This window comes from Phocoena phocoena, chromosome 3 (assembly GCF_963924675.1).
Source record: "Phocoena phocoena chromosome 3, mPhoPho1.1, whole genome shotgun sequence".
Classification (NCBI taxonomy): domain Eukaryota; kingdom Metazoa; phylum Chordata; class Mammalia; order Artiodactyla; family Phocoenidae; genus Phocoena; species Phocoena phocoena.
The window spans coordinates 38,480,864-38,505,873 of NC_089221.1; the positions used below are offsets into that span (position 1 = coordinate 38,480,864).

The 25,010-nt window shown below is 38.3% G+C and overlaps 1 protein-coding gene across 1 annotated transcript in view; it reads right to left on the bottom strand.

Annotated features, from left to right (window-relative positions):
• The window catches only part of EMB (embigin), a 40,854-nt gene extending 31,462 nt beyond the window's left edge, over nucleotides 1–9,392 (bottom strand). The window contains exon 1 of the mRNA XM_065875166.1: nucleotides 9,069–9,392. Within this exon, the coding sequence (XP_065731238.1) occupies nucleotides 9,069–9,177 (109 nt within the window). The 5' untranslated portion in view covers nucleotides 9,178–9,392. The remainder of the gene's footprint in view (nucleotides 1–9,068) is intronic.
• Nucleotides 9,393–25,010: the final 15,618 nt, after the last annotated feature.

A 25,010-nucleotide genomic window follows, 5' to 3' on the forward strand; every position in this document is an offset into this window, starting at 1 on the left:
CAGTAAGGAATATGAAGCTGAGTAAATTTGGTTCCTGGAGGGCTGCATGGATCATAATAATGTTGGTTTAGGCCAACAATTTGTGATTGAGAGTCATTAAAATGTCAGAGTAGCACCCATTTATAGTATTGACTGTAACTAGCCTATGTGGTGTATACAAGTTGGTATGTGAGCTACGGAGTATGAAGTGTGATTTACATCTTTGAAGGACTCTGGAGGTAGACTAGAGCTGGAGATAATGCCAAGGAGATGAGCTCTGAGGCTGGGGTTATCTTCCCATTTTGCATCAACAGGATGTGGATGGATGGGTCCCCCTAGGACCTACATTAGAACAAGGAGAGAAAAGGGGTCTAGGCTTGGCTTGGGCAAAATATAAGCTTATGAAAGTTGAAGGAATAGGAGGAAAAGGAAAAACCAAGCTTCAAGAGTAGGAAAATTTGGATAGTTCCAGAATATAGTAACTGTTGTGACCACTTCCAATTGCCAACTCATATATTAAAAATACAAACAGACATCTATAATCCAGCCACCGCCTGTATCCTAACTTCCTATTGCCTTTAAAGCATTCATGATCAGGCTCCAGACTCCACTGAAGAAGCCCCAAGTGCAAAAGGGCATGTATAACTGTTGTGACTTTTGTCTTGGGAAAAGTTCCTCTGAGAGTCTTGAGTACAAGAGCAGGGCAGTCTGCAGAAGATGTTAGAATATTAAAGTGAGAAGTTCATTGTTTAGCCAAGATATTTTTTAATCAAAAAAGTGAGAATGTAAACCTTATTGCTTTCAGTAGGAGGACAGCTGGCAGGAGGCTGATGCAGCTGATGTTAGTGTTTAAAGGAAATTGGCAGGAGATTCAGGCAGATGTGGTTTGAATGTTTCCCTGAAAGGATTAGGCTGGGTCACAAAAAGAAGTACAGAATGGAGAGTCAGGGATTTGTATCCTGGTCCAAGTTCTGCCAATGACTTGTTACCTGGGGTTTCATTTCATAGAGAAGGGAGGATCAGAAAAGCTGGATAATATTGAGTGATGGTGCCAAGATCATAACACGCATTCCTTAAGTTATCATACTCACTCCTCTATTAATCATTGCTGGAAATTTTCCACTCAGCATTCTTTTACAGGTAGTGGCCAAAATGCCAGCATAAAAGAGTAGCTTTTAGTAGTTGTGACAGAGATTAAAAGATTTTTCTCCCTCTACTTGGGCGATGGGGCATGAGGGTGTTGCATCAAAGAACTGTGTAACATTCTAATTTTCACCTATATTGTTTCATGGGAAATTGCAAAATGATCTCCACTTAGATATCTTTAACATATTACATTTTAAAACAAACATTCCTAGAAGGGTTTATAATTTATGCTATTAACATTTTAAATGAAATAAACATGCTATAATTTCTATTTAATATTAAGGTAACATTTTCACTAGTTTAAATGGGGCCCTATTAAATTGAAGTAAATTGGGAAGAAAAAAAAAGATAAACACTAAAAAACTGCATTGGGTTTTAAGATTTGCTTTTATTTAAGTCAGAAAATCAGTTCAACTATACCTCTGTTTAAGAATAAGCATTTTGGGGCTTCCCTGGTGGCACAGTGGTTCAGAGTCTGCCTGCCAGTGCAGGGGACACGGGTTCGAGCCCTGGTATGGGAGGATACCACATACCGCGGAGCAACTGGGCCCGTGCGCCATGGCCGCTGAACCTGCGCATCCGGAGCCTGTGCTCCGCAACAACAGAGGCCGCGACAGCGAGAGGCCTGCGCACTGCGATGAAGAGTGGCCCCCGCTTGCCACAACTAAAGAAAGCCCTCGCACAGAAATGAAGACCCAACACAGCCATAAATAAATTAATTAATTTTTTTAAAAAAAAGCATTTTCTCTAACATACCCCCCGCAAATCTCTTATATTTTAAAATCTTGGAAGGGTCTGGACATCATTTAAAGAAAGGTATAAGAAACAGTTATTAGGATAAATACCATTCCCTGCCTTTCTCTCATCCACCTAATGTATTGATTGCTATCAACATGTATAATTAAAATTATTTTAATAAGTCTTAGTTTTAGCGTTCTGATAAATAGCAACATAAATGTGCAACCCAATGACAGAAACACAACCTAGGAATGGATAACATATATTATAAAACAGAGGTTTCAAACTCAGAATATATTTCCCCGTGGAAGCAACACTATCATTATACATAACCATGAGATCCCACACCAAATTGTAAAAGCCATTTAAGCCATGATATAGCTGAACTATAGCATTAAAATATCTAATTACCAATACTACATTTAGAGTTCTACCGCTGGGCTCTAGGAATATAGGATCCCTATCCCCTGTCCCTAGCGGCAGTAGTAAAAGAAGAGAAGGGGAATACGGCTACCTTGATTCCTAGACACTATACCCCAGAGAGAGTTTGTCAAGAAAAGAAGAGGAAAGAAGTTTTGGCAAGAAAATAAATTCCTGATGGGAACATTTATAAGTCAGACTTTCTAAGTCAGGGACAGGTAACAGTCTAGATAGGGAACTTATATTTTTTTATATACATGGGAACTATTGGACAAGAAGGTCATTTTTAGATTAGTTTAAAAAAAATTAAAGAACAATTAAAAAGCCTAATGACAAAAGCAATGTGTACTTTTACACAGCCTTGTAAAACTATTTTTAAAACTTGGTCACATAGAAATGCAAATAAATTGACCTTTTCTTTAAAATATGATTTTTGCAATAAAATATATTTTGAAGGGCAGTGTGGAAACTAATGTTTCAAACTACCTCCATCTGGGTCATTAAGATATTTTAACAGTGAAACTTACGCCAAATAAAACTAGGATTTCTGCTCTTTCTAGAGACTGTAGGTTTTTTAAATGTTTCACCCACTAGGTTATTCTTTTATAGGACTTAGATTTTGTTTAATGGTTCTCAACTAGAGGTGATTCTCTTCTTCCCTGCACCCTGCCCAGGGGATATTTAACAATGTCTGGAGACATTCAGGTTATCACAACTTGGAGGTTACTACTTGTACCTGGTAGGTTATATTAGTTTCGTAGTGTTATCATACCAAATTACCACAAATACGGTGACTTAAAACAACATAAGTTTATTTGCTCAGAGTTCTAGAGGCTAGAAGCCTGAAATCAAGGTGCAGGGCCTTGCTCCCTCTAAAGGTGCCAAGTAAGAATTGTTCCTGCCTCTTCCTAGCTTCTGGTGGTTGCCAGCAATCCTTGGCATTCCCTGGTTTGTAGATCCGTCACTCCAATCTCTGGCTCCATTTTTACACATCCATCTTCCCTCTGTGTGTCTGTGTCTCTAGATCCAAATCTCCCTCTCACTTCTTTCATAAAGACACAGTCATTGGGTTAAGGGTCTATCCTAATGTAACATGACCTCATGTAACATGACCTCATTTTACCTTGATTACATCTGCAAAGACCCTACTCTCAAATAAGGTCACTTTCACAGATACCAAGCATCAGGACTTGAACATCTTTTGGCGGGTGACACAACTCACCCACTACAAAGGTAGAGGCCAGTGAGGCTGCTAAGCATTCTACAGGACAGCCCCCCATAGCAGAGAATTATCCAGCCCAAAATGTCAATAATGCCAAAGTTGAGAAATCCTGATTTCAAAACAGGTACATCTTCAACCCTCATTCCTCAAAGTGATGATTTTTAAAAATCTTCAAGTGGCCCTATAGCCCTGAGGTCCTGTTTTACATGGTTTAGGTGCAGATATTTTAAAGCATGAACATTTGCAACCCTACCTATTTTGAGGACCTTTCCCAAAGAGGCACCAAGTGCTGGATGGAGTTTTAAAATGCAAACTAGGAAACCAGTTACAGCTGTTAGCTAGCTCCAGGCTCTTGGCTACATCACAAAAGCACTCCGGGCTTCAAGATCAATCAGATGAGACATCTAAATTCTCTTTCAGGATCTCAGAACTATATAATTATAAGGCAATAGTAAAAAAGATTCTATCTTGAGAGTAGGGATACATCAGTAATGATATGACCACAGTAACTTTAAAAATACCAGAAAAATATTATTTTCAATTAAAAGAGAAACACCATTTTTAAATATAACATCTATTAATTCTATACTAACAATATATTATTTGAGATATTTTGTTGTGCACGAATAGTGACTATGTTTTATTAGGAGTAGAGAGTTTAATTTTAGTAAACCATTGTGAGGTTTTTTCCTTCTATGTCAATGTGTGTGTCCTAAGTTATTTCCGAGGTTCACCTAATATTGTGAAATATGTGAGGCCAGCTATACAAAAGTAACTTGAAAAGATTACAATCTAGGACAGACGGCCTCAACACTTACAATCTGTATCTGTTTGAGGGCAAATACCCCTTTGGAAAATCGTACCTAATTACATAAACTGATGACTGTTTCTCAGCTATCCTTGTAGTTTGTCTGTTAATTCAAGCTTTCTCAGAGTTGAAATTCTTTTTGCTTTTCAAGCAATCTCAAACTAACAGAAAAGTTTTCCGTACAGAGTAAAGAATGTTTCCCCTGAACCACTGGGGAACAAGTTGGTCACCTGATGACCCATTCGACCTCGGAAACATTACAACATTATTTCCTACAAAGGACATAGTCCACTTCACCCCAATACTGCTGTTAAAATCAGGAAATTAGCATTTATGCACTATCATCTCATCCCACATCTTATCTAAGTTTCAACAAAAGTCTTTATAATGTACTTTTTTAGTCAAAGGTTTCAGCTCAGGATCACATGAGCTGTCATGAGCCATGTCCCTCTATTCTCTTCACTCTAAACAGCTTTAGTCTCTCCTGACTTTTATGACCTTGGTGCTTATGAAAGTTCCAGGATAGTTAAGTTGTAATACGATTACATTCAGAGTAGACATCTTTGGCAGGAAAATCACAGAGGAGATGTTGTGTTCTTCTCACTGCATCCTATCAGATGACACACAATTTTATTTCTTTCTTTATTGATTTACACTCTGATCATTTGATTAAAGTGGTGTCTGCCAGGCTTCTCCACTTAGAAGTTATTCTTTCTCCCTTTTCATTAATGCCAATTTTGTGGGAAGTTACTTTGAAACTATATAATATTTTGTGCCTCATCAGATTTTCAACTGACTCATTTAATTAATTAAGTTCAGTATGTACTCATGAATACCTATATAATTCAATGGACATTATTCAGTGCATATGGATACTAGTCCATTAGTGTTATTATTTACTTTCCGCTCTATTTGTCCATTCGTACCCACTTCATTTTGGCTTCTGTATCCTTTTGACATCACCCATTATTCTTTGAACACTTCACTGCTTTCTGGCATAAGATGTTCCAGGCTTATCCTATCCTTTCCCCACTCCAGTCCTGATATCAGCCATTTCTATAAAAAGTCCAAGTTATTATTAGTGAAAAAAAATGTATTTAGAGTCAAGATTTGGGTACTAAGTATGTTCATCACTGCTCCATCGCAGTGGGCAGACCTAAGAATACATGTGTACATATTCATACACACACACACAACATATATATAATGGGTATAATATACATACATATATACAGTTGGCCCTTGAACAATGAGGGTTTGAACTTCAAGGGTCCACTTATACGCATATTTTTTTCAAGAGTAAATACTACGTTACTGCATGGTCTATGGTTGGTTCAATCTTCAGATGCACTGATACAGAAGGCTGACTATAAATTATACATAGATTAACCTTTGTGTTCAGGGATCACTTGTCAATATATATGACACATATATGCATTATACATATATTTACACATACACATTTATATTTATGCATCTATTTATATAGATATATATAGACATAAGACATGGATAGAGATAGATATTTAAAGTCATGAATTCACGCTAATGCTGCCAATTGCAGTCCAACACCACAAGGTTCATTTTAGTTTTCCCCGTTTATTTCCTTCTTCTCTAGAGAAAAACCTAGATTCTATTATCCTCACCAGCTTTACTTATTTGATCAATCCCCCCATATATAACTAATCTCCTGTTGGCCCCAAAGAGATGTCTTCCTCACCCACTTAGGCTCCAGCATCCTGCACTGTCTGCTCCTGCATGCTTTACCTCCATCCTGTGATCAGGATCAGACCTGCATGCCATAGCTGTGTAGAAGCCCTTGTCACTCTGCTCAGCGCTGAGGCCTCTCGCCAGACCACCCTTCTGCAGGAACGCCCACCTCATGTGCTTCGGCTCTAACACTCTACACGGGGCTGCCCTCCTACCTGGATGCCATCCTGACTGGGCTCAGCTTCTAATTCCCTGATCTGAAACAGTTTGGGTCCCTTCAACGGGGGAGATGCTTCCGCATTTCCCCACCTAATGACTACAGGACTCATTCCCAGAAGGAAGGGAAGGAGATGGGGATGAGAGGTGGGGATAAAAGACCAGGACGAGGAAGAGCCAGTTGAACTAATTCTTAACAAAAGTGTATATAATGTAATTTCAAATGTGATGGTAATTTAGGGTCAAAATTTTGATGCCTCAGATATAACCCTATTAAAGACAGGCTTATATCCCATCCGTTCCTTTAAAGTTTAAATGCCATGAAAGGTAAAAACTGCTAAAGTTTTCTGCTTAGATATAGACTAACAATGTAAGGCATATGTAGGTACTCGAATATTTGTTCCAACAAATATTTACTACCGGGCAGTTGCTCTGTGTGTCTCTAGAAAGGAAGGAGGCATTGATCAAGGAAGCATGTAAGCAACATCCTTTAGAAGTTAAAAATGATCCTTTCAAATGACTCCCCTGCAAACATTTTTCAAAAGATAAGCATGACCCTTTCCTTCAATTTGTTCCCCCATAAGAGTAATAATAATGATTTTTAAATATTCCCATTTATGTAATATTTCTCCTTCATAAAGATATTCTACATTTCTTATTTAATTAAAACAGTCTAAAAGAGTTAAGGTGAGTCCTTGTGCCAACTTTATTCCAGGACTCAAACTGAGTCAGGAAGCCCTACAACCCAAATCTAGCATTTGTATCCACACTCTGCTGTCAGTGATTCCAAACTTTCATAAACATACCCACTCATCTCAGAGAGACAACTGAGTTTAAGAACACAGTATTTGGAATCGGACTGAACATGCTAAATTTCCTGCTCTACTGCTTAATCATTTGTACTTAGGCAACTATTTAGCCTCTCTAAATTCCAATTTCCTCATCTGAAAGTCAGGGATAATAAAAACTAACCCATAGAGCTATAAACTATATGGTGCAATGCCTCGCACACAGTTGTTACATAGTAGATATGATATATTTATGATAAAAAATGATAAACATTTTTATTTTTAAAATTTGGCCCCAAATCTTAGGTTTATAGAACACCTACTTCCAAGTAGTTCAAAAGCACCTAGGTAAAAAATAGCCAGTCTTTAGCAAGGAGGAAACTGAACCTCACCGAGATCGATACAGTATCTATAAAGTGAGATGAGGCTGCCTCACAAGTTTTAATTCTGCCTTGAAATGAAATGTTAAGTAACTTCATGCCTTTTATATGTCACATTCTTCCATAATTTTAGCTTAAGTGGAGCTTAAAGGACAGGACTTGTGCTACATACACACACAGACATCTGCCGTACATACATACATCATTCTATTTATTTAAAACTTTATTTGTTAATTTATCCCACCTTCATTTGTTTCCTACTTTTCTCTTTGGAAGTCTGCTCTAAGTGTCAATTTAAACCTGACTCCCTGATACCAATGGAATACCTATCCAACAGTGCACTCTCTAGGCCATATCATTTCAAAGCAGTGGTTTTCAACCTGCTTAGGATCATATGATTAAAATCACATGGGAGCTTTTAAAACTCCTCACGTGTAGGCTGAATCCCAGGCCAACCGAATCAGAATTTTTGAGGGCAGGATCCACTTATCAGCATTTTTAATGCTCGCTGGTAATTCCAACATACAGCCAACTCGAGAACCAAAGTTCTAGGACACACCTAGAATGCGTTGGTCCTCAGAAGTGTAGTACTCTCAGGTGAATGATAGGTGAATCAGGGATAGCCCAGGGTGTAGAAAACGTCCTTGACCATTCTTTATAAGTGGTGTGAATGAAAAAGAGAAAGGTGGCTGCAAAGCGGGGTGAGGAAATTTAGAAACTGAGGCAACCCAAAATGTTTTGTCCAAGTTGTTAACAGCTAGGCCTGTTAAAGGACATTTATTTAAAAATGAGTAATCTTATTATTTGATTATCTTTCCATCTTCAAAGTATGTTACAAAAAATCTACATGCTATAAGCTCATAAAAAATGAATTCCTATTAAAGGTTCGAAACCTTGTGTAGAATAATATCCTGATTTTAGTTACTGATGGGCAATATTTGCAAACTTGGAGGTGGTCTGTTATCCTAATCAGCCGCTAATACTTTGAAATTTATAACACAGGAACTTGCATTAGAAAGTACGTTAGATGGACTACTTTCACCATAAAAAGTAATTATAAACAGGTGAAGCTAAAATGGCAAATCTGGTGTTCGTTTCCCTGATGCTTTGCACCAAAATCCCTCTTTCAGTGTCTTAATAATACAACCAAAAATACAAACAAAGAAAAACCCATGGTCTTTGTTTTCAAAGACCAAGGTAGAAGAGAAGATACACACATTATTATCCTTAAGTCGTGGGGCTTTGTTTGGTTGTTGTTGTGTTATTTCAGCTCAGCTCTAAAAAACATCATCAAAGCCAACCCACCTGCCAGGAAGGGAGGAGGGGATATTTAAGCCTCACTATCGATTTAAGTGAAGGGCCTTGGGAAATGTGGCTTTCAGAAATCCTGCCACTTTAGCGGAGGCCAAGTCGCTGCCTTGTTCCTGCCCGTACCCTCACGCCCTTTTCCTAGGAACACCCAGACACTGCCCTACTGCCCACGACCCCGTCTCGTAGGGCGCTGTTCGTTCCAGCGGAGGAGCCCGAACCGCACCGACCTCTCGGCCAGTTTAGATAACCCTAGCGTGGCAAACGGGAGGAGGCGGACGCCGTTCCCCACCCGCGGTAGCCAGCATCCCCGCGCGCTCTCCGCCCCCTCCTTGGCCCAGAAACCATCACACCTGGGGTACGGCCGTCCTCCGAGCTCCGGCGCACCGGGGCGAGGAGGCACAGGAGGAGCAGCGGCAGGGGCGGCGCCCGGGGCCCCCGCAGACTGGGGAGGGAGCGCATGGCGCCAGCAGGTCCGCCGCGGTCCTCGCGCACCCACCGCCGTCGGTGCCCGGAGTCGCTGCGCACACTCGCCGGCGGCCCGGCGCCCGCTGCCAGGCCCGGGGGCAGGACACTCGAGAAAAGGCGGAGTGGGAGGGGCCGGCCGCCCTGCCCTCCTCCCCTGATACACTCTGACCGCGCCAGCAGCACACCCAGAGCTGCGCCCGGCCCTCCATCAATTATGCAGCCAGCGGCCGGCTTCAGGAGCGCCCGGATGTGCGGTGGCCACCCCCGCGCCGCATCCTCCCCCGCCTCCTCTCCGCCCCAGCAGGTCAGGGAGGGAGACAGCTGAAGACGCTGGCAGGTGGCGCCTAGCCCATCTCCTGGGAGAGAGGTCGAAACACCTAATATCTATATATCTATAGATATATCTGCAGACTATCCTTTGCAGTTCATCTGAAGCAAGGTTCACTTATTTACTTTAGTGGGACAGAGGGTGGGAACGCGTTTCAGCTCCCCCGGCCATTCTGGGTTAAGAAGGCTTATGTGTGTGCTGGTGGAAGGCGCTATCCAGCTGCCCGGCATCCTGGACTAATGTCTTTGCTCTGCCTACCAATCGCACGCAGCCTCCTCTCCGGTCTCTGAAGGCTTAACCGGTTCGCTCTAGATTACGGTTTCAGAGTCTCAAGAGTCCCGCAGTCTGTTTTCCTTTTTCTTTTGTTTGCTTAACCTAGCAGTTTCCGAGAAGCCACTTAGAGCTCAAGAAACAAAACTACGGAAAGTAGATAACTGTGTAAAATGCACAAGCCTGTAGACCTTTGTCAAACTCCAACACCGTTTAAGATGTTATCCCTTACTGTAGCTTGGAATTTTTCAGTGCTCCTGACCAAATAAAATAAAACAGCTAAAAGCTACTGCTTTATCGGAGAGGGTTGGAGGAATCTAATTACCATATAAAGGAGTAGTAAGATGTGATAATTCTCCAGGCTGTTATAACACATTAAAAGATATATTTTAAAAGTATTTCTCATGAGTTTGTTCCCTCTGCCTTTGTCTTTGCAATGTCAGGTTTGATAGTCATAAATTCAAAATATATCTGTCAAAAAAAGGATTGAAAGAAAATGTTAGATACGAATTTTAAAAATTGAAGTGCAAGACAAGAGCTATGCTCACCTCATACAGGAATGATTTTTAATTGGTGTGTATTTTTAAAATATTCCTGTTTCCAGTTTAATGTTACATAGGCAAAACTTGGAGGGAAAATGTAGATTATTTCAATTTGTATCGAGAGAACATGAATAATACAGTTCGTTAAGCAATATTAAATTTCCACCAAGTGCCAGGCAATGTGTTCATTTCTTGTATTGCAAGGAGTGCCCGCATGCGTGCGTGCGCGCACGCACACACACACACACACACACACACACACACCTAGAGAGCTATTTATCTATGAACTACAAATCTAAGGAAAGCCTCGTCTCAGTCAGAAAATTATGGCTATAATGATTAAACCTTTCTGAACAAAGCCTTATGAGAGACCCTGAAGGACTAAACATTTTACATCATGACCCTCTTAAGACCTTGAGCGGACTTGCTAAACCCAAACTGCCTGATCACTTGTCGCTAAGTCACACCCCTGTCTTCCTGCCCTGCATCCTGTCTCAAGACTAACTACAAGCATTTCCCTATGTCTTTGGAGAGTTTTAACAGTTAAGCACTTCTCAAAACAAACTGGACTCTGACTGACCTTCCCCAATTACTCCAATAAAATCCTTAAGCTCAGATTCACCTTTCTTCAAATAAGCTGATCTCATTTAAGGAAAAATTATCTTCCCAGTCAGATCAACGTGTTTATGAACAGAAAAAAGTGACTTGCCAGGTTGAGGCAAGTTTCCACTTCTCTCTTGCTGTTAGGGCGAAATAAATTGAGGAAGAAATTTAATTCTTGTTTTGCTAAGCGTTTTGAAAGTTTTCCCCATTAGTACTGGTTTATATTTATATATTTAATATTTTTTAGCCTTATCCCCAGTCCATTTTTTTCAAATGATCCGTATCCTTTAAAACCAATTTATATACTACCTTCCATGTACAGATTTTTCTGACCTTTCTGGTCCAGATTGACCTTTCCCTCCATGGTGAATTAAATATGGCCACATCTGCTTTGACACTGTCCTCATCATGAGGTATGTTGAAGAAGAAAGAGGGTCCTGTATTTCCTCCCCTTGAGCTGGGTGACTCCTGTTGACATATTGAATATCGCTGAAGTAACATTGTGTTACTTCCGGATCCAGACGACAAGAGTGTCCATTTCCTTCCTTCTTGTCTTACAAGACAGCTGCCAGGAAAGAAGTATGACTACCTTGAGATCACCGTGCTGTGAGAAGCCCAAACTACATGGGGGGCCTAGAAGGATGAGGTGCCATGTAGAAAGAGGGGCTGAGGGGCAGTAAGGTGTTCTAGTTTTGTGAGGGACCCTTCTTGGAGCCTCAGACAAGGCCTGCTGAGTGCCACGTGATGCTCCTTGAAGCAGAAGAATTGTCCAGCTGAGCCCTGCCTGTACTCCTGACCCACACAATTGTGAGATGTAAGAACACTATTGTTTTAAGACACTGAAGTTAAGGGTAGCTTGTGTCACCACAATAAATTATCCAACCACTCTCCTCTGAATCTCCCTAGGATTAATTTGACAATTAACAATTTACAGCCTTGTGACTTGACTTTCATGGTTGGTTTCAACCCCCATTTAAATATTTTATTGGTATTCAACTTATGTGATTATATCTTCTTTCCTGACTACATTACAACTCTTTTCAGTATAGGCAAACCATCTCTTTTCTTCTTCTGTTTTTCCTAAAACTCTGTTTTCCCTTTTTCTATAGTAAAATAATGCTATAAAATCTTTCTTTTTTTTTTTTTCCTTAAGCTATTGTTGAGTGAAAAGTGTATGACATGATCCTGGGAAACTCTGAAAATGAGAATGGGGATGTGGAGTGGGTTAGTTCCTACTGAAAATAATATTTAATTTTAAAATTTTATTAGAAAAAAGCATTATGTCAGACAGTAATATGTAAAGTACTAAAAATAAAGGTGGGAATTTGCTACTGCCCATTAGTAGAATACAAATTCAAGTCATGAGATAATGGTAGGCAGAATTCTTCAGTGGCCCCCCCAAGATTCTTGACACCTGGTCACATGGGGTGATCCTGGAATGTGGGCAGGTTTGTGAATATGTTGGGGTAGTCACTATTTTGATTAGGGTACATTTGATAAGACTCTATTTCAGCAGGCTGGAGGGAGACATTCCTAGTGAGGCAGATACCCTCATGCTTGTCTGGAAAAAGCAAACAGCCACATGGTGAACTAACTGCCCATGGAGAGGGGCATCCTCCAGGAGCTGAGCATGGCAGTCCTACAACCCCAGGGAGCTGAATTCTGCCAACAACCAGTGAGCTAGGAAGAAGCCCCAAGCCTCAGATGACATCACAGCCCCAGTCAACACCTTGCAGCCTGGTGAGACCCTGAGCAGAGGATGCAATTAACTGTGCCTGTCTCTTCTGACCCATGGAAATTATGAGATGATAAATTTGTGTTAAATCACTAAGTTGTTGGTAATAAACTAATACAGGGCATCCCATCAGATGTGATTCTAGTTACATTGTAAAAGAATGATCCTATACTTGAACAAGGTCAGGAATGCATATGAAAGGAAAAAGAAACCACATTAGTTGTCTCTAGATATTAAGAATTCGATGAAAAAGTTCCAAAGCTACTCAGAAGTTTATACCATTTCTAAATTGGGACCTATGACCATCTGACAGTCATTTGCTCTCCTTCTCTGGAAGGAAGAAAAAGAATATATAGATACATTGATATATAGGTGTGTGTATATATATATATATATGCACATACATGTGTGTATATATACATGGGTATTACATGTATAGACATGCATGTATATATATACTGTATACACATATGTATATATATTTAATAATTGCTAAATTATTTATGCAATGTATGGAGATCCTTTGATCTCAGGGATGGAAGTCCTCTAGTACATGCTAGGAGATAAATCATAATTGGTCTAAAACCATGAGTAAAATCTCATTCCTCTTAGCAATGGTGTGTCTAAGGGGAGCATAGCTGATGAAATACAAGAGCAAGTCTGCTGTGAATGGCTTCCCTCATCAAAGAGAGAAAAGCTTTAAGTAGAGAAGGCTTTTTGTCCCATCCCTTTGCCTCTTTCTTCCTGCCTTGAATATAACCATGATACCAGTATCAGCGGTGGCAACTTTGCAATGATGTGGTGACCAGGCAACTTTTCCAAGAATAGCAGAGAAGAAAGAAGAAAGAAACCTGGGTCCTTGGTACATCTCTGAGTTACTGTACCAGCCCTGAGATGCCTCCCTCCAGACCTGTATCAAATAATAACTACTGGTTACAGCACTCTTTTTGGTTCACAGCAGTTGAATGCATTCCTATCTGTTCGAGTACTTCCTTAGTTTAAATTAAAAGCCTTGCACTTTGCCTTGGAACTCCCATTCTGTCTCCACACAGGATTCTGCTTTCACCTCCTAGCTTTAATTACTGACCTTTTCTGTGAGGATAATATCCAGTATCTAAGGACCTTAAATAATTCTTTAATTTACCTTTCGACATCTTCCCCCACCCAAACTATACTCATCCTGAAATACTTAGAATTCCCCCAAAGTTGACTGTTTTGTCTGCTCACTGACTTTACCTCTGATTATTTTCTTTTTCTTTTCTTTTCTCTTTTTTTAATGCTTGGAATAGCTTTGCCTATTGCTCCACTGCCAATTCTCACTTCAATTTCTGCGTGCCCTTTTCTTCAGAAAGTTCTCTTTGTGCCACTTCAGGAGCTTCTTCTCTGGCTTCCACAGCATCTTGTGTGCACACCTATCCCAGCTCTTAATGCATTATGCTATAATCATCTGTGTAGTTATGTCGTTTAGCTCCCTAAATGCTGAAACAGTGTCTGGTTTACCTTCATGTCCCATGTGCCAGAGCAAGCAGCACACAGTTGTCACAGAGATGAATAAAGAATGAAACTCAAAATCTACAGATGCTCTCTGAAAAGTAACCATCTCTTGGCATGTCCCTCACCCAGACTCCCTCCCCGGAGATGATAGTTATCTGTGCTGCCTTCTTCACGGATATTCCAAATCTATGCAAAACATTTCTGTACGCCTATGCCTCTTCACATGGATGGCGGCATTCCGTGCCTAACTTTTCTACTTTGACAATATATCTATTTCCTCTGTATAGAGCTTTCCCCTTTCAACAGCTAAATATCATTCCATTCTGTGAATGTCCAGCTATGTATTTACCAGGTCTCACTTGACTGCATTTATATTGTTTTAAATACTTCCATTTACAAGCAGCTTAAAAATTAATATCATTGTACATTTCTTTAGTGGTTCATACAAGGGTATACATATAGAATATAATCATGGAAATAATATTTCCTCATCAAAAGATATTTGTGTTTTAAACTTTGATAGATACTGTACCATTGTTTTTCTTCAAAATTATTAGTTTACATTCTCACCAACAGTGAAAGGGCCTGTTTCCCTATATTAATGCCAAGAAATCAAATCCTTGATCTTTGCCAATCTGACAGTTGAAAAATGGCATGTATTTACAATTTGTACTTCTTTATAAGAAGTTGTAAGTCGGGATGTTTATTTTTTATATGTTAAAATGTGATGTACAAACATTGCAAACAACAAAATCCAGTCTGGCTAGTTTAACCAGCAAAATAACCTCTTGAAGTTTATTAGGTCCTACTTGGGGTTGTTGAAGAAACAAACTCAAGGATAAACTTCCAGGAACACCAATGGATACCACTGATGCCTCCTCCATCAAACATGAAATGCCAGGGACTCAGCGCCCCACATCCACTACTGCCTCCATCACTGATGCTGCCTGTGTGTCAGGAACTTGCTCCTGCAATTCCTGCTGCCACCTGCACCAGCCAAATGGGAGAGCTACCCTGCATAAACAGGAGTGCCGCCAGGCTCATCTCTGAATTGGTCTCACTCACCTGGGTGTGTGAAGGGCTAGGGCACATGCCTGAGTGCTAGCTGCAAGAGAGGCTAGTATTTGACTTCTGATCTCAGTGGGGGGAGGTAGGATTCATAATGTGAAAATTTCCCCAAATACAGAAGCGTTTTCAGAATATAAGAAGTCCTGAATATGTCAAATATTCTCTCCAGTCCTATTCACTGTTGACAGGCAACCCTTCTTCATACTTATTCTCTGAAACAAAAGCAGATACTCCTTCAACTTAATATACCTTCTACTCATATCAAATGCAGACACTCCATCTAACCCCAGAAATAGGCAAGTCTTGTTAGAAGGGGAAGTCAGATCCATGACTTGTACAGATGCATTCTAAGGCTCTGGGACAGGAACTAGTAATATGTTCACTTTCCATCTGATTTTTTGTAAAGTTTGCTAAAGTAAGCTATTTTAACTGGAACTACTCAATATGACCATTTATTTCTACTCCAACTTCTCTTGCGTCATACTTTCCCACATGTCAGATGGCATGCTGTGACTGTTTTGGGGGTCCTGCTAAAAGGAAGTTGAGTTAAGGATATACTTGGTAGAGATTTATTCTAATATAATTTTGTGTTTTGCAGTCCCTTTGGTATAGAGACAAGTTATTGCTAGCCACCTAGTCTAGAAATGACTTAAAGGTATACAGACCTTTTGCTGTGGGACTCACTCAGCACTGTGACTGAGGAGATTCTGGGCATCCCAACATAAAGGTGAATAGTGGAAGACCAAAGCCTGATACCCTATGATCACTTGGCACAAAGTGTTATGGTCTGAATTGTGTTCCCCCAAAATTCATATGTTGAAGCACTAACCCCCCAGTACCCTAGAATGTGAGTGTACTTGGAGATAGGTCTTTAAAGGGGTGATTAAAGTTAAATGAGGTCATATGGGTGGTCTCAGAATCTAATATGACTAATCTTGGACATAATCCAAGATTATAGAAGAGACACCAAGGATGTGCATACAGAGAAAAGGTCATGTGAGGACACAGAGAGAAGGTGGCCATCTACAGGTCAAGGTAAGAGGCCTCAGGAGAAACCAAGCCTCCTTGGGTCACTTGTCACTGTCTATTTCACTTCTGGTGGTAACTTTTCCCAGTATGCCTTTTGTCTTCGGCATTATCACCAAAAATTATGTATTATGCAGTCAGATTAACCAGTCTTTAGAAAAAAAGAAAAATGACTTCTGCTTTTGTCATAGCTAGAAAAAGCCTTCATTATTTTAAGAAAAATATAAAAATATCTATGATTCTTCTAGTATTTTTTGCTTTCTCTTTTTATGTTTGATTTTTTTGATGCATTTATAAACAACAGTTATGACTCATCTTCCTGTCATATCCAGTCATCTTTTATTTTAGAATTTCATTTTGCTTCTGCGTTTGGGCCAATAAAATAATCCACTCATTTAAATGAATTATTCATTTATTATTTGTTTAATATTCCTAACTGTTTCTCGTACTTCATGCTAGCTCAAGGAAGTGACAATGTTTAATTAAAACTATGGGGAAGAGGGCTAACCGAATATATGAATGAGAAAGGAAAATTAAATAACCTGATTATACCCAGTTATCTAATTATTTAGACTGATGGAAGTGAAGATTTCATAGCTGGACTGATTCTCAAGAGATCCCGTTCATGTTCACATTTTAGAGATAAAGCAGTTTACAGAAAGCAAAATCAAAGATGTCAAGCCTGATCCATAAAATTTTATTTCAACCTTTACAATAGGAGTGAGGGGTGAAAGAGGGGATGGCGAGAAAGGACATTTTCCACTATAACTGCTTTCAAATTCTCAATTTTTACCCAAATGTTTGACTTTATGCAGAGAGTTTTATCTCAAAATAGAGCCAATATATTATTTCCCATAACGTTTTAACTGTTTTGTTAAAATTTTTTAAAAATAAGATTGAGAAATTAAATAAAACTGATTGATCTCAACAACTAGATATTTGGCCGTTTGTAATGATGTCCTCTTTTTTTTCATTAAACTGTTGCCCAGAAAACATATTCATAGTTTTTACAAGCTGTTAGGTGCTCTATAAATGTCTTTGAAGATGTGGCATAAGAAATCAATCAATCGATCTATCGTTTGTAACCCTGATTTGCGTTCTGATACAAAGCAGCTTTGTAGTCATTCTGGAAGATTAATGGTTGCTAAGGAAAGTGTTTAGTTAATAAACTAAGGTATTATTTAAGGAGCTCTTGACTAAGAGGGAAAGACAGGAAGACTAGCTTTCCTCAATGAAAAAATTAGCAAAAATGGAGATGCCATATAAAAAAGGAGAAAACTCAGCCTGTGGATGAGACAGCCTTGCATGTTCACACTGATTAAGAAGATATTTGGAGGCAGCAGTTTGGAGACTGAGCAATACCACTTAATCTTTTTGTAAATTTGGGAATATCACCTAACCACTCCAAGCCTCAGTTTCTTTTCCCATAACATAGGAAAATAATACGTATCTGCCAGTGTCGTAAAGGTGAAAGAAACAGTTTTGGCAGTATTGCAAATGATAAAACAAAATATGTGAACGTTTATTGTTGTTCCTATTATTATTGTAGATTTCACAAAAGTTATATTTTTTTCTAGTTTTGTGGTGTCAGGGAGGAAAAAAACATTTCTCTCTACCTCTCTGGGTTTTTCTGGCTGGTCTAAGAATGAAATTGACATGAGATAGATAGATTAACAGGAGAAAAATCAAACAAAATTTTAAGAACATCTATACGTGGGAGAGACCCAGGAAAACTAGGTAACTTAGCCAAAATGGCCAAAACCCTCATCTTTAATACCATCCTTAGCTAAAGACAAAAGAGGTTGTTGGGGGTACTGGTTTGGGACTTCAAAGGGGAGGAAGGCAACTGACATGGAGATGAAAAAGCAAATGTTTGGTAAATAAATGGTTTCTGAGCCAAACAGACACAATGGGAAACAGAGTGGACTCTGATCTGCAGGCCTTGCTGAGTCTGCCCACCACACCTAGCCCATATTCTTTGCAGATATCTCTAGCGATAGCGCTATTAAACAGGCCCTTTATATACATTCTGCAGTTAAGGGGGAGGTAAAAAGAAAGACTTCTGAGTCCTCTGTTTCTTAAAAATAAGCAGCCTAAATTAATCCTTATTCCAAAGAGACACATTTTGGGGTGGCAAATTTTGCTCCCCCACAGTGTCGAATGCATCCGTTTGGAGCTGTGTTTTGTTGAAGTCGCTACCAAGTCACTCTAATGGGTTAAGAAACAGATTTTATTGGCAAAGCATAAAGTGCATGATCACCGGAAAGAAATGCACAGGTCCTCCAGTATGTCCCCTTATCACACAGAGAAGTATTCTAGGGCCAGGGTGCTCTACTGGACACAGAGGGAGGGTTAGCATTCACAGGAAGGACCCTACCCCACGGTTAATAAAGAGCAACCTTTTTGGTGGAGGAATAAGAGATTACTTATCAACAGGCATTCTGGATTTGGGTAGCTAGCCACATGTAGGAGTGGCAGAGAAAAATCAGCTACTAGCAGTCTGTGACCTTGGTGCCCATGGAAAGCTAGATTTAGGCATAGCTACTTTTTGAGGGAGGGAGGAGGATGAAAGGCAGTGCTAGAGAATTCTGTGAAGTCCAATTTAGAAACAGTTAGATCCCTAGATGCCCACTTGAATTATACGTTGCTGGGCAAATGCCCTTCTTCCACCCTTAAAGAGAACTGGAGAAGATAAAACTGACGGTCTTTGGCCTTAGATCTGCAGACTTGAGGGTGTGGATACCCAGGACTGGATACATAACTTGCTGGGTTCATTATTCAAAAATTACTAATTTCAAGATAATTACAATAGACAAATCAAATGTGGGGCTCTTCTCAGGGCTCAATGTGACTGTACAATTTGGTTCTGCCCCCATATAATTGGCTACATAGTACTTTACTGAAGATAGGAGGGTCAGTGTCCACACACGTAGTGTATGCTGAACACTGAGAAGCCTTTACTAATGGGCCATTACCTTTACTCTCCAGATAAGAGATTGAAAGAATATTTTCAAGTGTATATGACCAGCCCAAGGATCCCTCAAAACATATTATTTAAGATAATCTTCAAGTGAAGTTTAAAGTCAAAAAAGTCCAATACACTCAAAATGATTAAAATAAAATTTTAATCCCACAGTCTTAAACAAAATAAACACCTAAAGATTTCCAAACACCCAAGGAAAAGATTTAATATGGAAAAAGAAACCAAAACAGAAGAAACATCATTTATGAGTAAAAAATATACACAGAGAAAAAATTTCAATAGAAAACTATCATAAAAACCCTCATATTAAGAGACAATTTTACATCTATGAAAAAAAGAACAAGTTATTATGTAAATGAACATTTAAGAAAGAAAAAGGTGATCAGATTTTAAAACATGATAGACTAAATGAAAGTTTTGGAAAATAAAGTTAAGAAAAATCCCACAGCAAGTGGAGCAGAAGGACAAAGATAGCTGTAAGAAGAGAAGAAAGATAATATTAAATGATTAGTCCAGGAGGCTCAACATCCAAATAAAAGAAAGATAGAACAGAGAAAACAGAAGGGAGGAAATCAACAATGAAACAATTCAAAAATTAAAACTGAAGGAAATGCAGGCTGAAGGGAGCCACCACGTTCCTTGTCAAATGAATGAAAATAGACCCACACCAAGGCACATCACTGTAAAATTTCAAAACACTGTGGAAAAGGAGAAAATTCTATAGGTTCCATAGAAGGGGGAAGGGATATGGAACTGGTCAGAAAATAGAATAGTTTTGATGGTCTTAACAGAAGAGAAATATCTCCAAAATTCTGAAGGAAAACATTTACCACCTAGAATTCTGTACCCTGTTGAAAAGTCAATTAAATTTGAGAATGAAATACACACATGTTAAAGTATGAACTGTCTCAAAAAATTTATCTCCCATGCATACTTTTTCTCAGCAAGCTACTGAAGAAGGAACTCCTCAAAATCAAGAGAGTAAATCAAATGAAAGGGGGAGATACAGGAACAGAAATCATCAGGATGACATTGAAGGGAGATCCCAGGATGATAAATGAGCACCGGCACAGAGCACCATCAGCTCAGATTAGAGTAGTGTAACTTTTTGAGGGCTCTCATCCCCCTGCCTCTGCAACAAATCAAGTAAGAGGAAGATGGGAGCCATAAACAATAGATCCAAGCCAGAAAAAGACAAAGAATTCAAAGTATGAAGGAAAAGGGGAGTCCTAGAATGACCGTTGTGCTTCAGACCCAGAGTACAACCAGCTCAGACCGGAAAAAGAGGGTCTCCAGGAGGGTTGTTTCCAGGAAAGTAATTGAGATGTCTAAGTTCACCTTATGTGATTGACCTTGTTGGAAATTGTATTTAGAGGCTACTACTGATAAGCGGTGGAGGGAAATAGCAACAGATACACACACACACACACACACACACACACACACGAGAAAAACAAAAGGAGGGGGAAAAACAAAAATATTCCTAATACGCTAAAATTATCAGCTGTGAAATATTTTATATAGACCTAATAATGTAAACACTGAATATTTATCAATACCACTAATAATACCAAAATAGCAATTTAGCAATAACACCACAAGGTCAAATGGGGTATATTTTGAAAGAATAATTCAACCTTAGGGAACTACTCATGTAATTTATTATTTTATATTAATGGAGAAAATTATATAGTTATCTCTATACATCTCAAAAGGTATTTGATAAGAAGTCAACATCCATTTTTCTATTAAAATAATAACAACCCAAAAACTTTCTGTAAGCAAGGAATAGAAGGAAACTTTCTTTGTATAATTATGGGTATCTAGCAACAACAAAAAAATATATTTAACAGCAGAATACTATAGGAATTCCAGAGTATTCAATAAGATCAAAATAAGTCACAAATTTTTAACTATATAAAATTTAAAAGAAAACATTTACATGATGAAAAATGAAATACAGATTGAGAGAAAATATGTACAGGGTATCATCTACAAAGCATTAATACCCTTAATATTAAAAGAATACTAATAAATCAGTACAAAAGATAAAGCCTCCACTTGAAAAAAAGTGGGATGGGATGCATTTGAGACAATATACAGATGGATTAGGCTTAGTCTTAAAAGTCTGTGTAAGAAAGTAGAGTCTACTGCAGTTTCTCAGCCTCCTTTTCTAGACTCCAAACACCATAGATCTCAGTTCATGGCTTCTATAATGAGCTTCTGCATGGATTAGAAATAAAAAGGACAGATAGAGCCATCAGCAAAGTCATTGGCACAGAGACAGCCGGAAAAGTAACCAGCAGGTTCATTCAGATCACGGGGTCCAATGGAGGAGCCAGGTGCCGAGCAAGTACTGCAGGTTCTTTGTATCTTTCAGAACTTTGAGGGGATGAATTACATTCTCCATCTGTGACTCAGCCAGGCTCCTTAGGCAAAGGAAAAGAGCTCTATTGTCTTGGCAATGCTGTGAAAAAAACATTTTAGAAATGCTGGCCCCATGGTTGGCAAAGCAAGTTAACAGGGCAGGCCAGGGCAATGGTGTGGGTCTGAGTGAGTTGGCCCCAGCAAGCTTTCAAAGAGAATCTGGAGAGATTTGCCACAATAGTGGAGCCAGGAAGGGTGGTCAAAGTACCTGCTGCAGCACCTGCGAGACAGAATCACTGACATCTGTGCCACTGTGGTATCCTCTCCAGGGCCTCGTTAAACTGGGCAGAGATAGCTCCATAATTTGCAGAACCCAATGCAAAATGCAAATGTGGGCCTCCTGTTCAAAAAGCAGGAAGAAGTTCCATTACCAATACTAAACTATAAAGTTTTTAACTTTCTTCTGTGTTCTCTCCCTTGACTTATCATGTCTTTTTTATTTCCTATGTAATGGTGTTCTAAGTAAAGAAAACAAAATGTTTTTAATTATTAGAAAGAATTTTACCGTTCGTCATTAGATTATGCAATACCAGATTAGATGTAAATATAAGAGCATTTAACTCATTTGCAGAATCACTGAAATTACACAATTCATATTTCATAGCTTATATATAAGTATATATTTGGTTCTTACCAAGTGAATGAAAATACTGCTCAAAATTAACTCACCTGTTTTTATTTTGCTTTTTGACACATGCACATTATACCTACTCTCTTCCTTCAACTTACTGATGAGTAAGGAAGGACTGACACATGAAGGAACTAAGGTTTTCCCTATGTTTCCTTCTATGTCATTTTCAGTGTATGATGAGGGCTCATAGTTTACATGTATTGATTTCAAAGATGATCCATTCTTTCACACATCATATTTATTAATGAAGATTACTTGGTAGATTAGTCTTTAAAGGATTATAATGTACAAATAATAAATGTACCTTACATTTCAATATTTAATTATTTTCCTAATAGATGAGTCTGTTAAACATCAACTATACCTCAATAAAAATGATTATTTCAATATAATACAATTAAACTTTAGAAACCATAAAGTGTTTTATATTTAAAGTTAAATAAACATTTTTACTTTAAAATATTATCAGAAATAACTATAAATACATAGCAAAGTTCTTTTTTTAAAAAATTTTCTCCTATCTCATCTTAAAAGCTACAGTATTTTGCAATTTCTAGAGTATTTTCAAACAACTGATCGTACCCATCAGTGGCATTATATTACCTGTGTTTCCTATTTTAACAAAGCCATTTATCTTTGAAGTGGAGTCGTGTGAGATCAGATATCATTGCTCCTCAAGGAACTGAAATTCTAGACATCTGTCTTTCAGTTTCACTTCTCTAATCAACTCAAGTTTATAGATGGGGAGACAAGTAAGTAACATCAAGAGAAAGGCAGAAGAGAAGATGGACTTTTGCCAATCTGTTACTAAAGAAACTCCTTGGGTGAATTTGCTTTCTTCCACAACTTCAGCCATTCCACCAACTTTACATACATTTCCGTTAAGAGTTAGTACTTGACTGGGTTAACATCTCTACATTCGGAGTTATTGCTTATTTGACAGCAATAGCCAAATTTTTCTCTAAAATTTATATTTCCGAAAGTTCCAAATAGAGACTGGTCCTAAAGATGTATTGTTCTGTGTGTGCATGTGTGTGTGTGTGTGTGTGTGTGTGTGTGTGTGTGTGTGTGCGTGCGTGCATGCATGCGTGTATGTAGTATATGGAGGTACTGATTACTGTCTATTCAGTAGGATCTGTACCTTATATATCTACTACCAATTTCAAGGAGAGTAAATGCAAAAATATTTTATGAAAATTATAGTATTTACCTTTAAATATTACATATGTTTATCAGATAGCTCTACTGCTACATTCTGCATTGCATATAAATGGACTTGGACTATAAAATGGTATTTTTCTCTGTATTCTCATCTAATGAGGAATTTCATCAACAGTATACATATATTATAAAAATTTTATACCATTAGACATACCATTAGACTTTTAGCATGACTAGGAATAGTTATCTGTTTAATATCCTTTATTGCCCTGAATTATTATAATTAATCATCTAAAACACTTGTTAAATATTTTGTCTAGATTTTTTTCCTTAATTCTATTTTATCTGCAGAAAAGAATATTCAGAAACTCTCAAATAACAAAAATAGTGCTCTCAGGGAATGGAAGCAAACAAGATGGCCTTAAAATACATAAATTCAGTTCAAATCACACACACATACACACACACACACGCCCCTATATAGATTTATATATATATATATATATATACATTCATATATATAACAAAAAATTTTCAGTTTAATAAATCTATATCCTCAAAATATGTGATTAAAGTCAGAATATTTGACTAAAGTCCAAATATTCCATGAAAAAGTAAAATTTAATGTTTATTACCCTTTGAAATATGAAACTATATATACAACTTATAACTAATCAGAACTTTTTTGTATATGAACTTATTAGTGGTATTAAGATAGCAACATAATCCTGTCAAATAGCAGTGGCTGTTCCATCTAAACTCCAACTTTCTCAGTCTAGGATCAAACCTAAGCTTATTTCAATCCCTATCTTTCTCAAATTAAACTATGTAGTAAAAAAAAGACAAACCAGAAATGCACTGTAGTTTGAAAACTACACATCACTGAAGCTCTGATACTGGTTGATTTTTAAAGATATTTTACTAGAAAATAACTTTAAACCTCTGAAAAATCAAGGTATCTCAAAATATAACTACTGCAGCAAAGTCCAGTTTTAACATTGTAACCAATTGTAGTTAATTTGTTTTAAAAATCTGTACTCTGAATAGATAATGTTCTCCCTTAATACTTCTATATTATATTCATGACAGCTTGACTTTGAAATTTATTATGGCTTCTGATTCTGTGTAGTTGTTTTTCTTAGGCTTTTCCTGTCTCCCATATTTTGTTATGGAATAATTTGGAATAATAGTCCAGGTAATTCTTGATGTGAGAATGAGCTTGATGGAGATGAGCTTCCAATTTTGAGGCATCTTTTTTCCTTTGGAGAGATCCTTCACTAATATTCTAATGGTGGATCAGTATCTTACACTAGACTCATATTATAGATGATTTTTTTGTGGTTGTGCTCACTTTTCTATCAGTTCATTGTCATACCCCTTAGATGATGGTTCTCAACCTGAGTTGCACATCACCATCAATTCTGGAAATGTCTAAAACTACAGCCTCACAGTACAACCCAATTCAGATCTACTGAATTAGAATCTTTAGGAAGAAAAACTTATAACCCTTTTCCTACCCTCCTTGCCTCTCTCCCTTCCTCCCTCCAACTTTCTTCTTC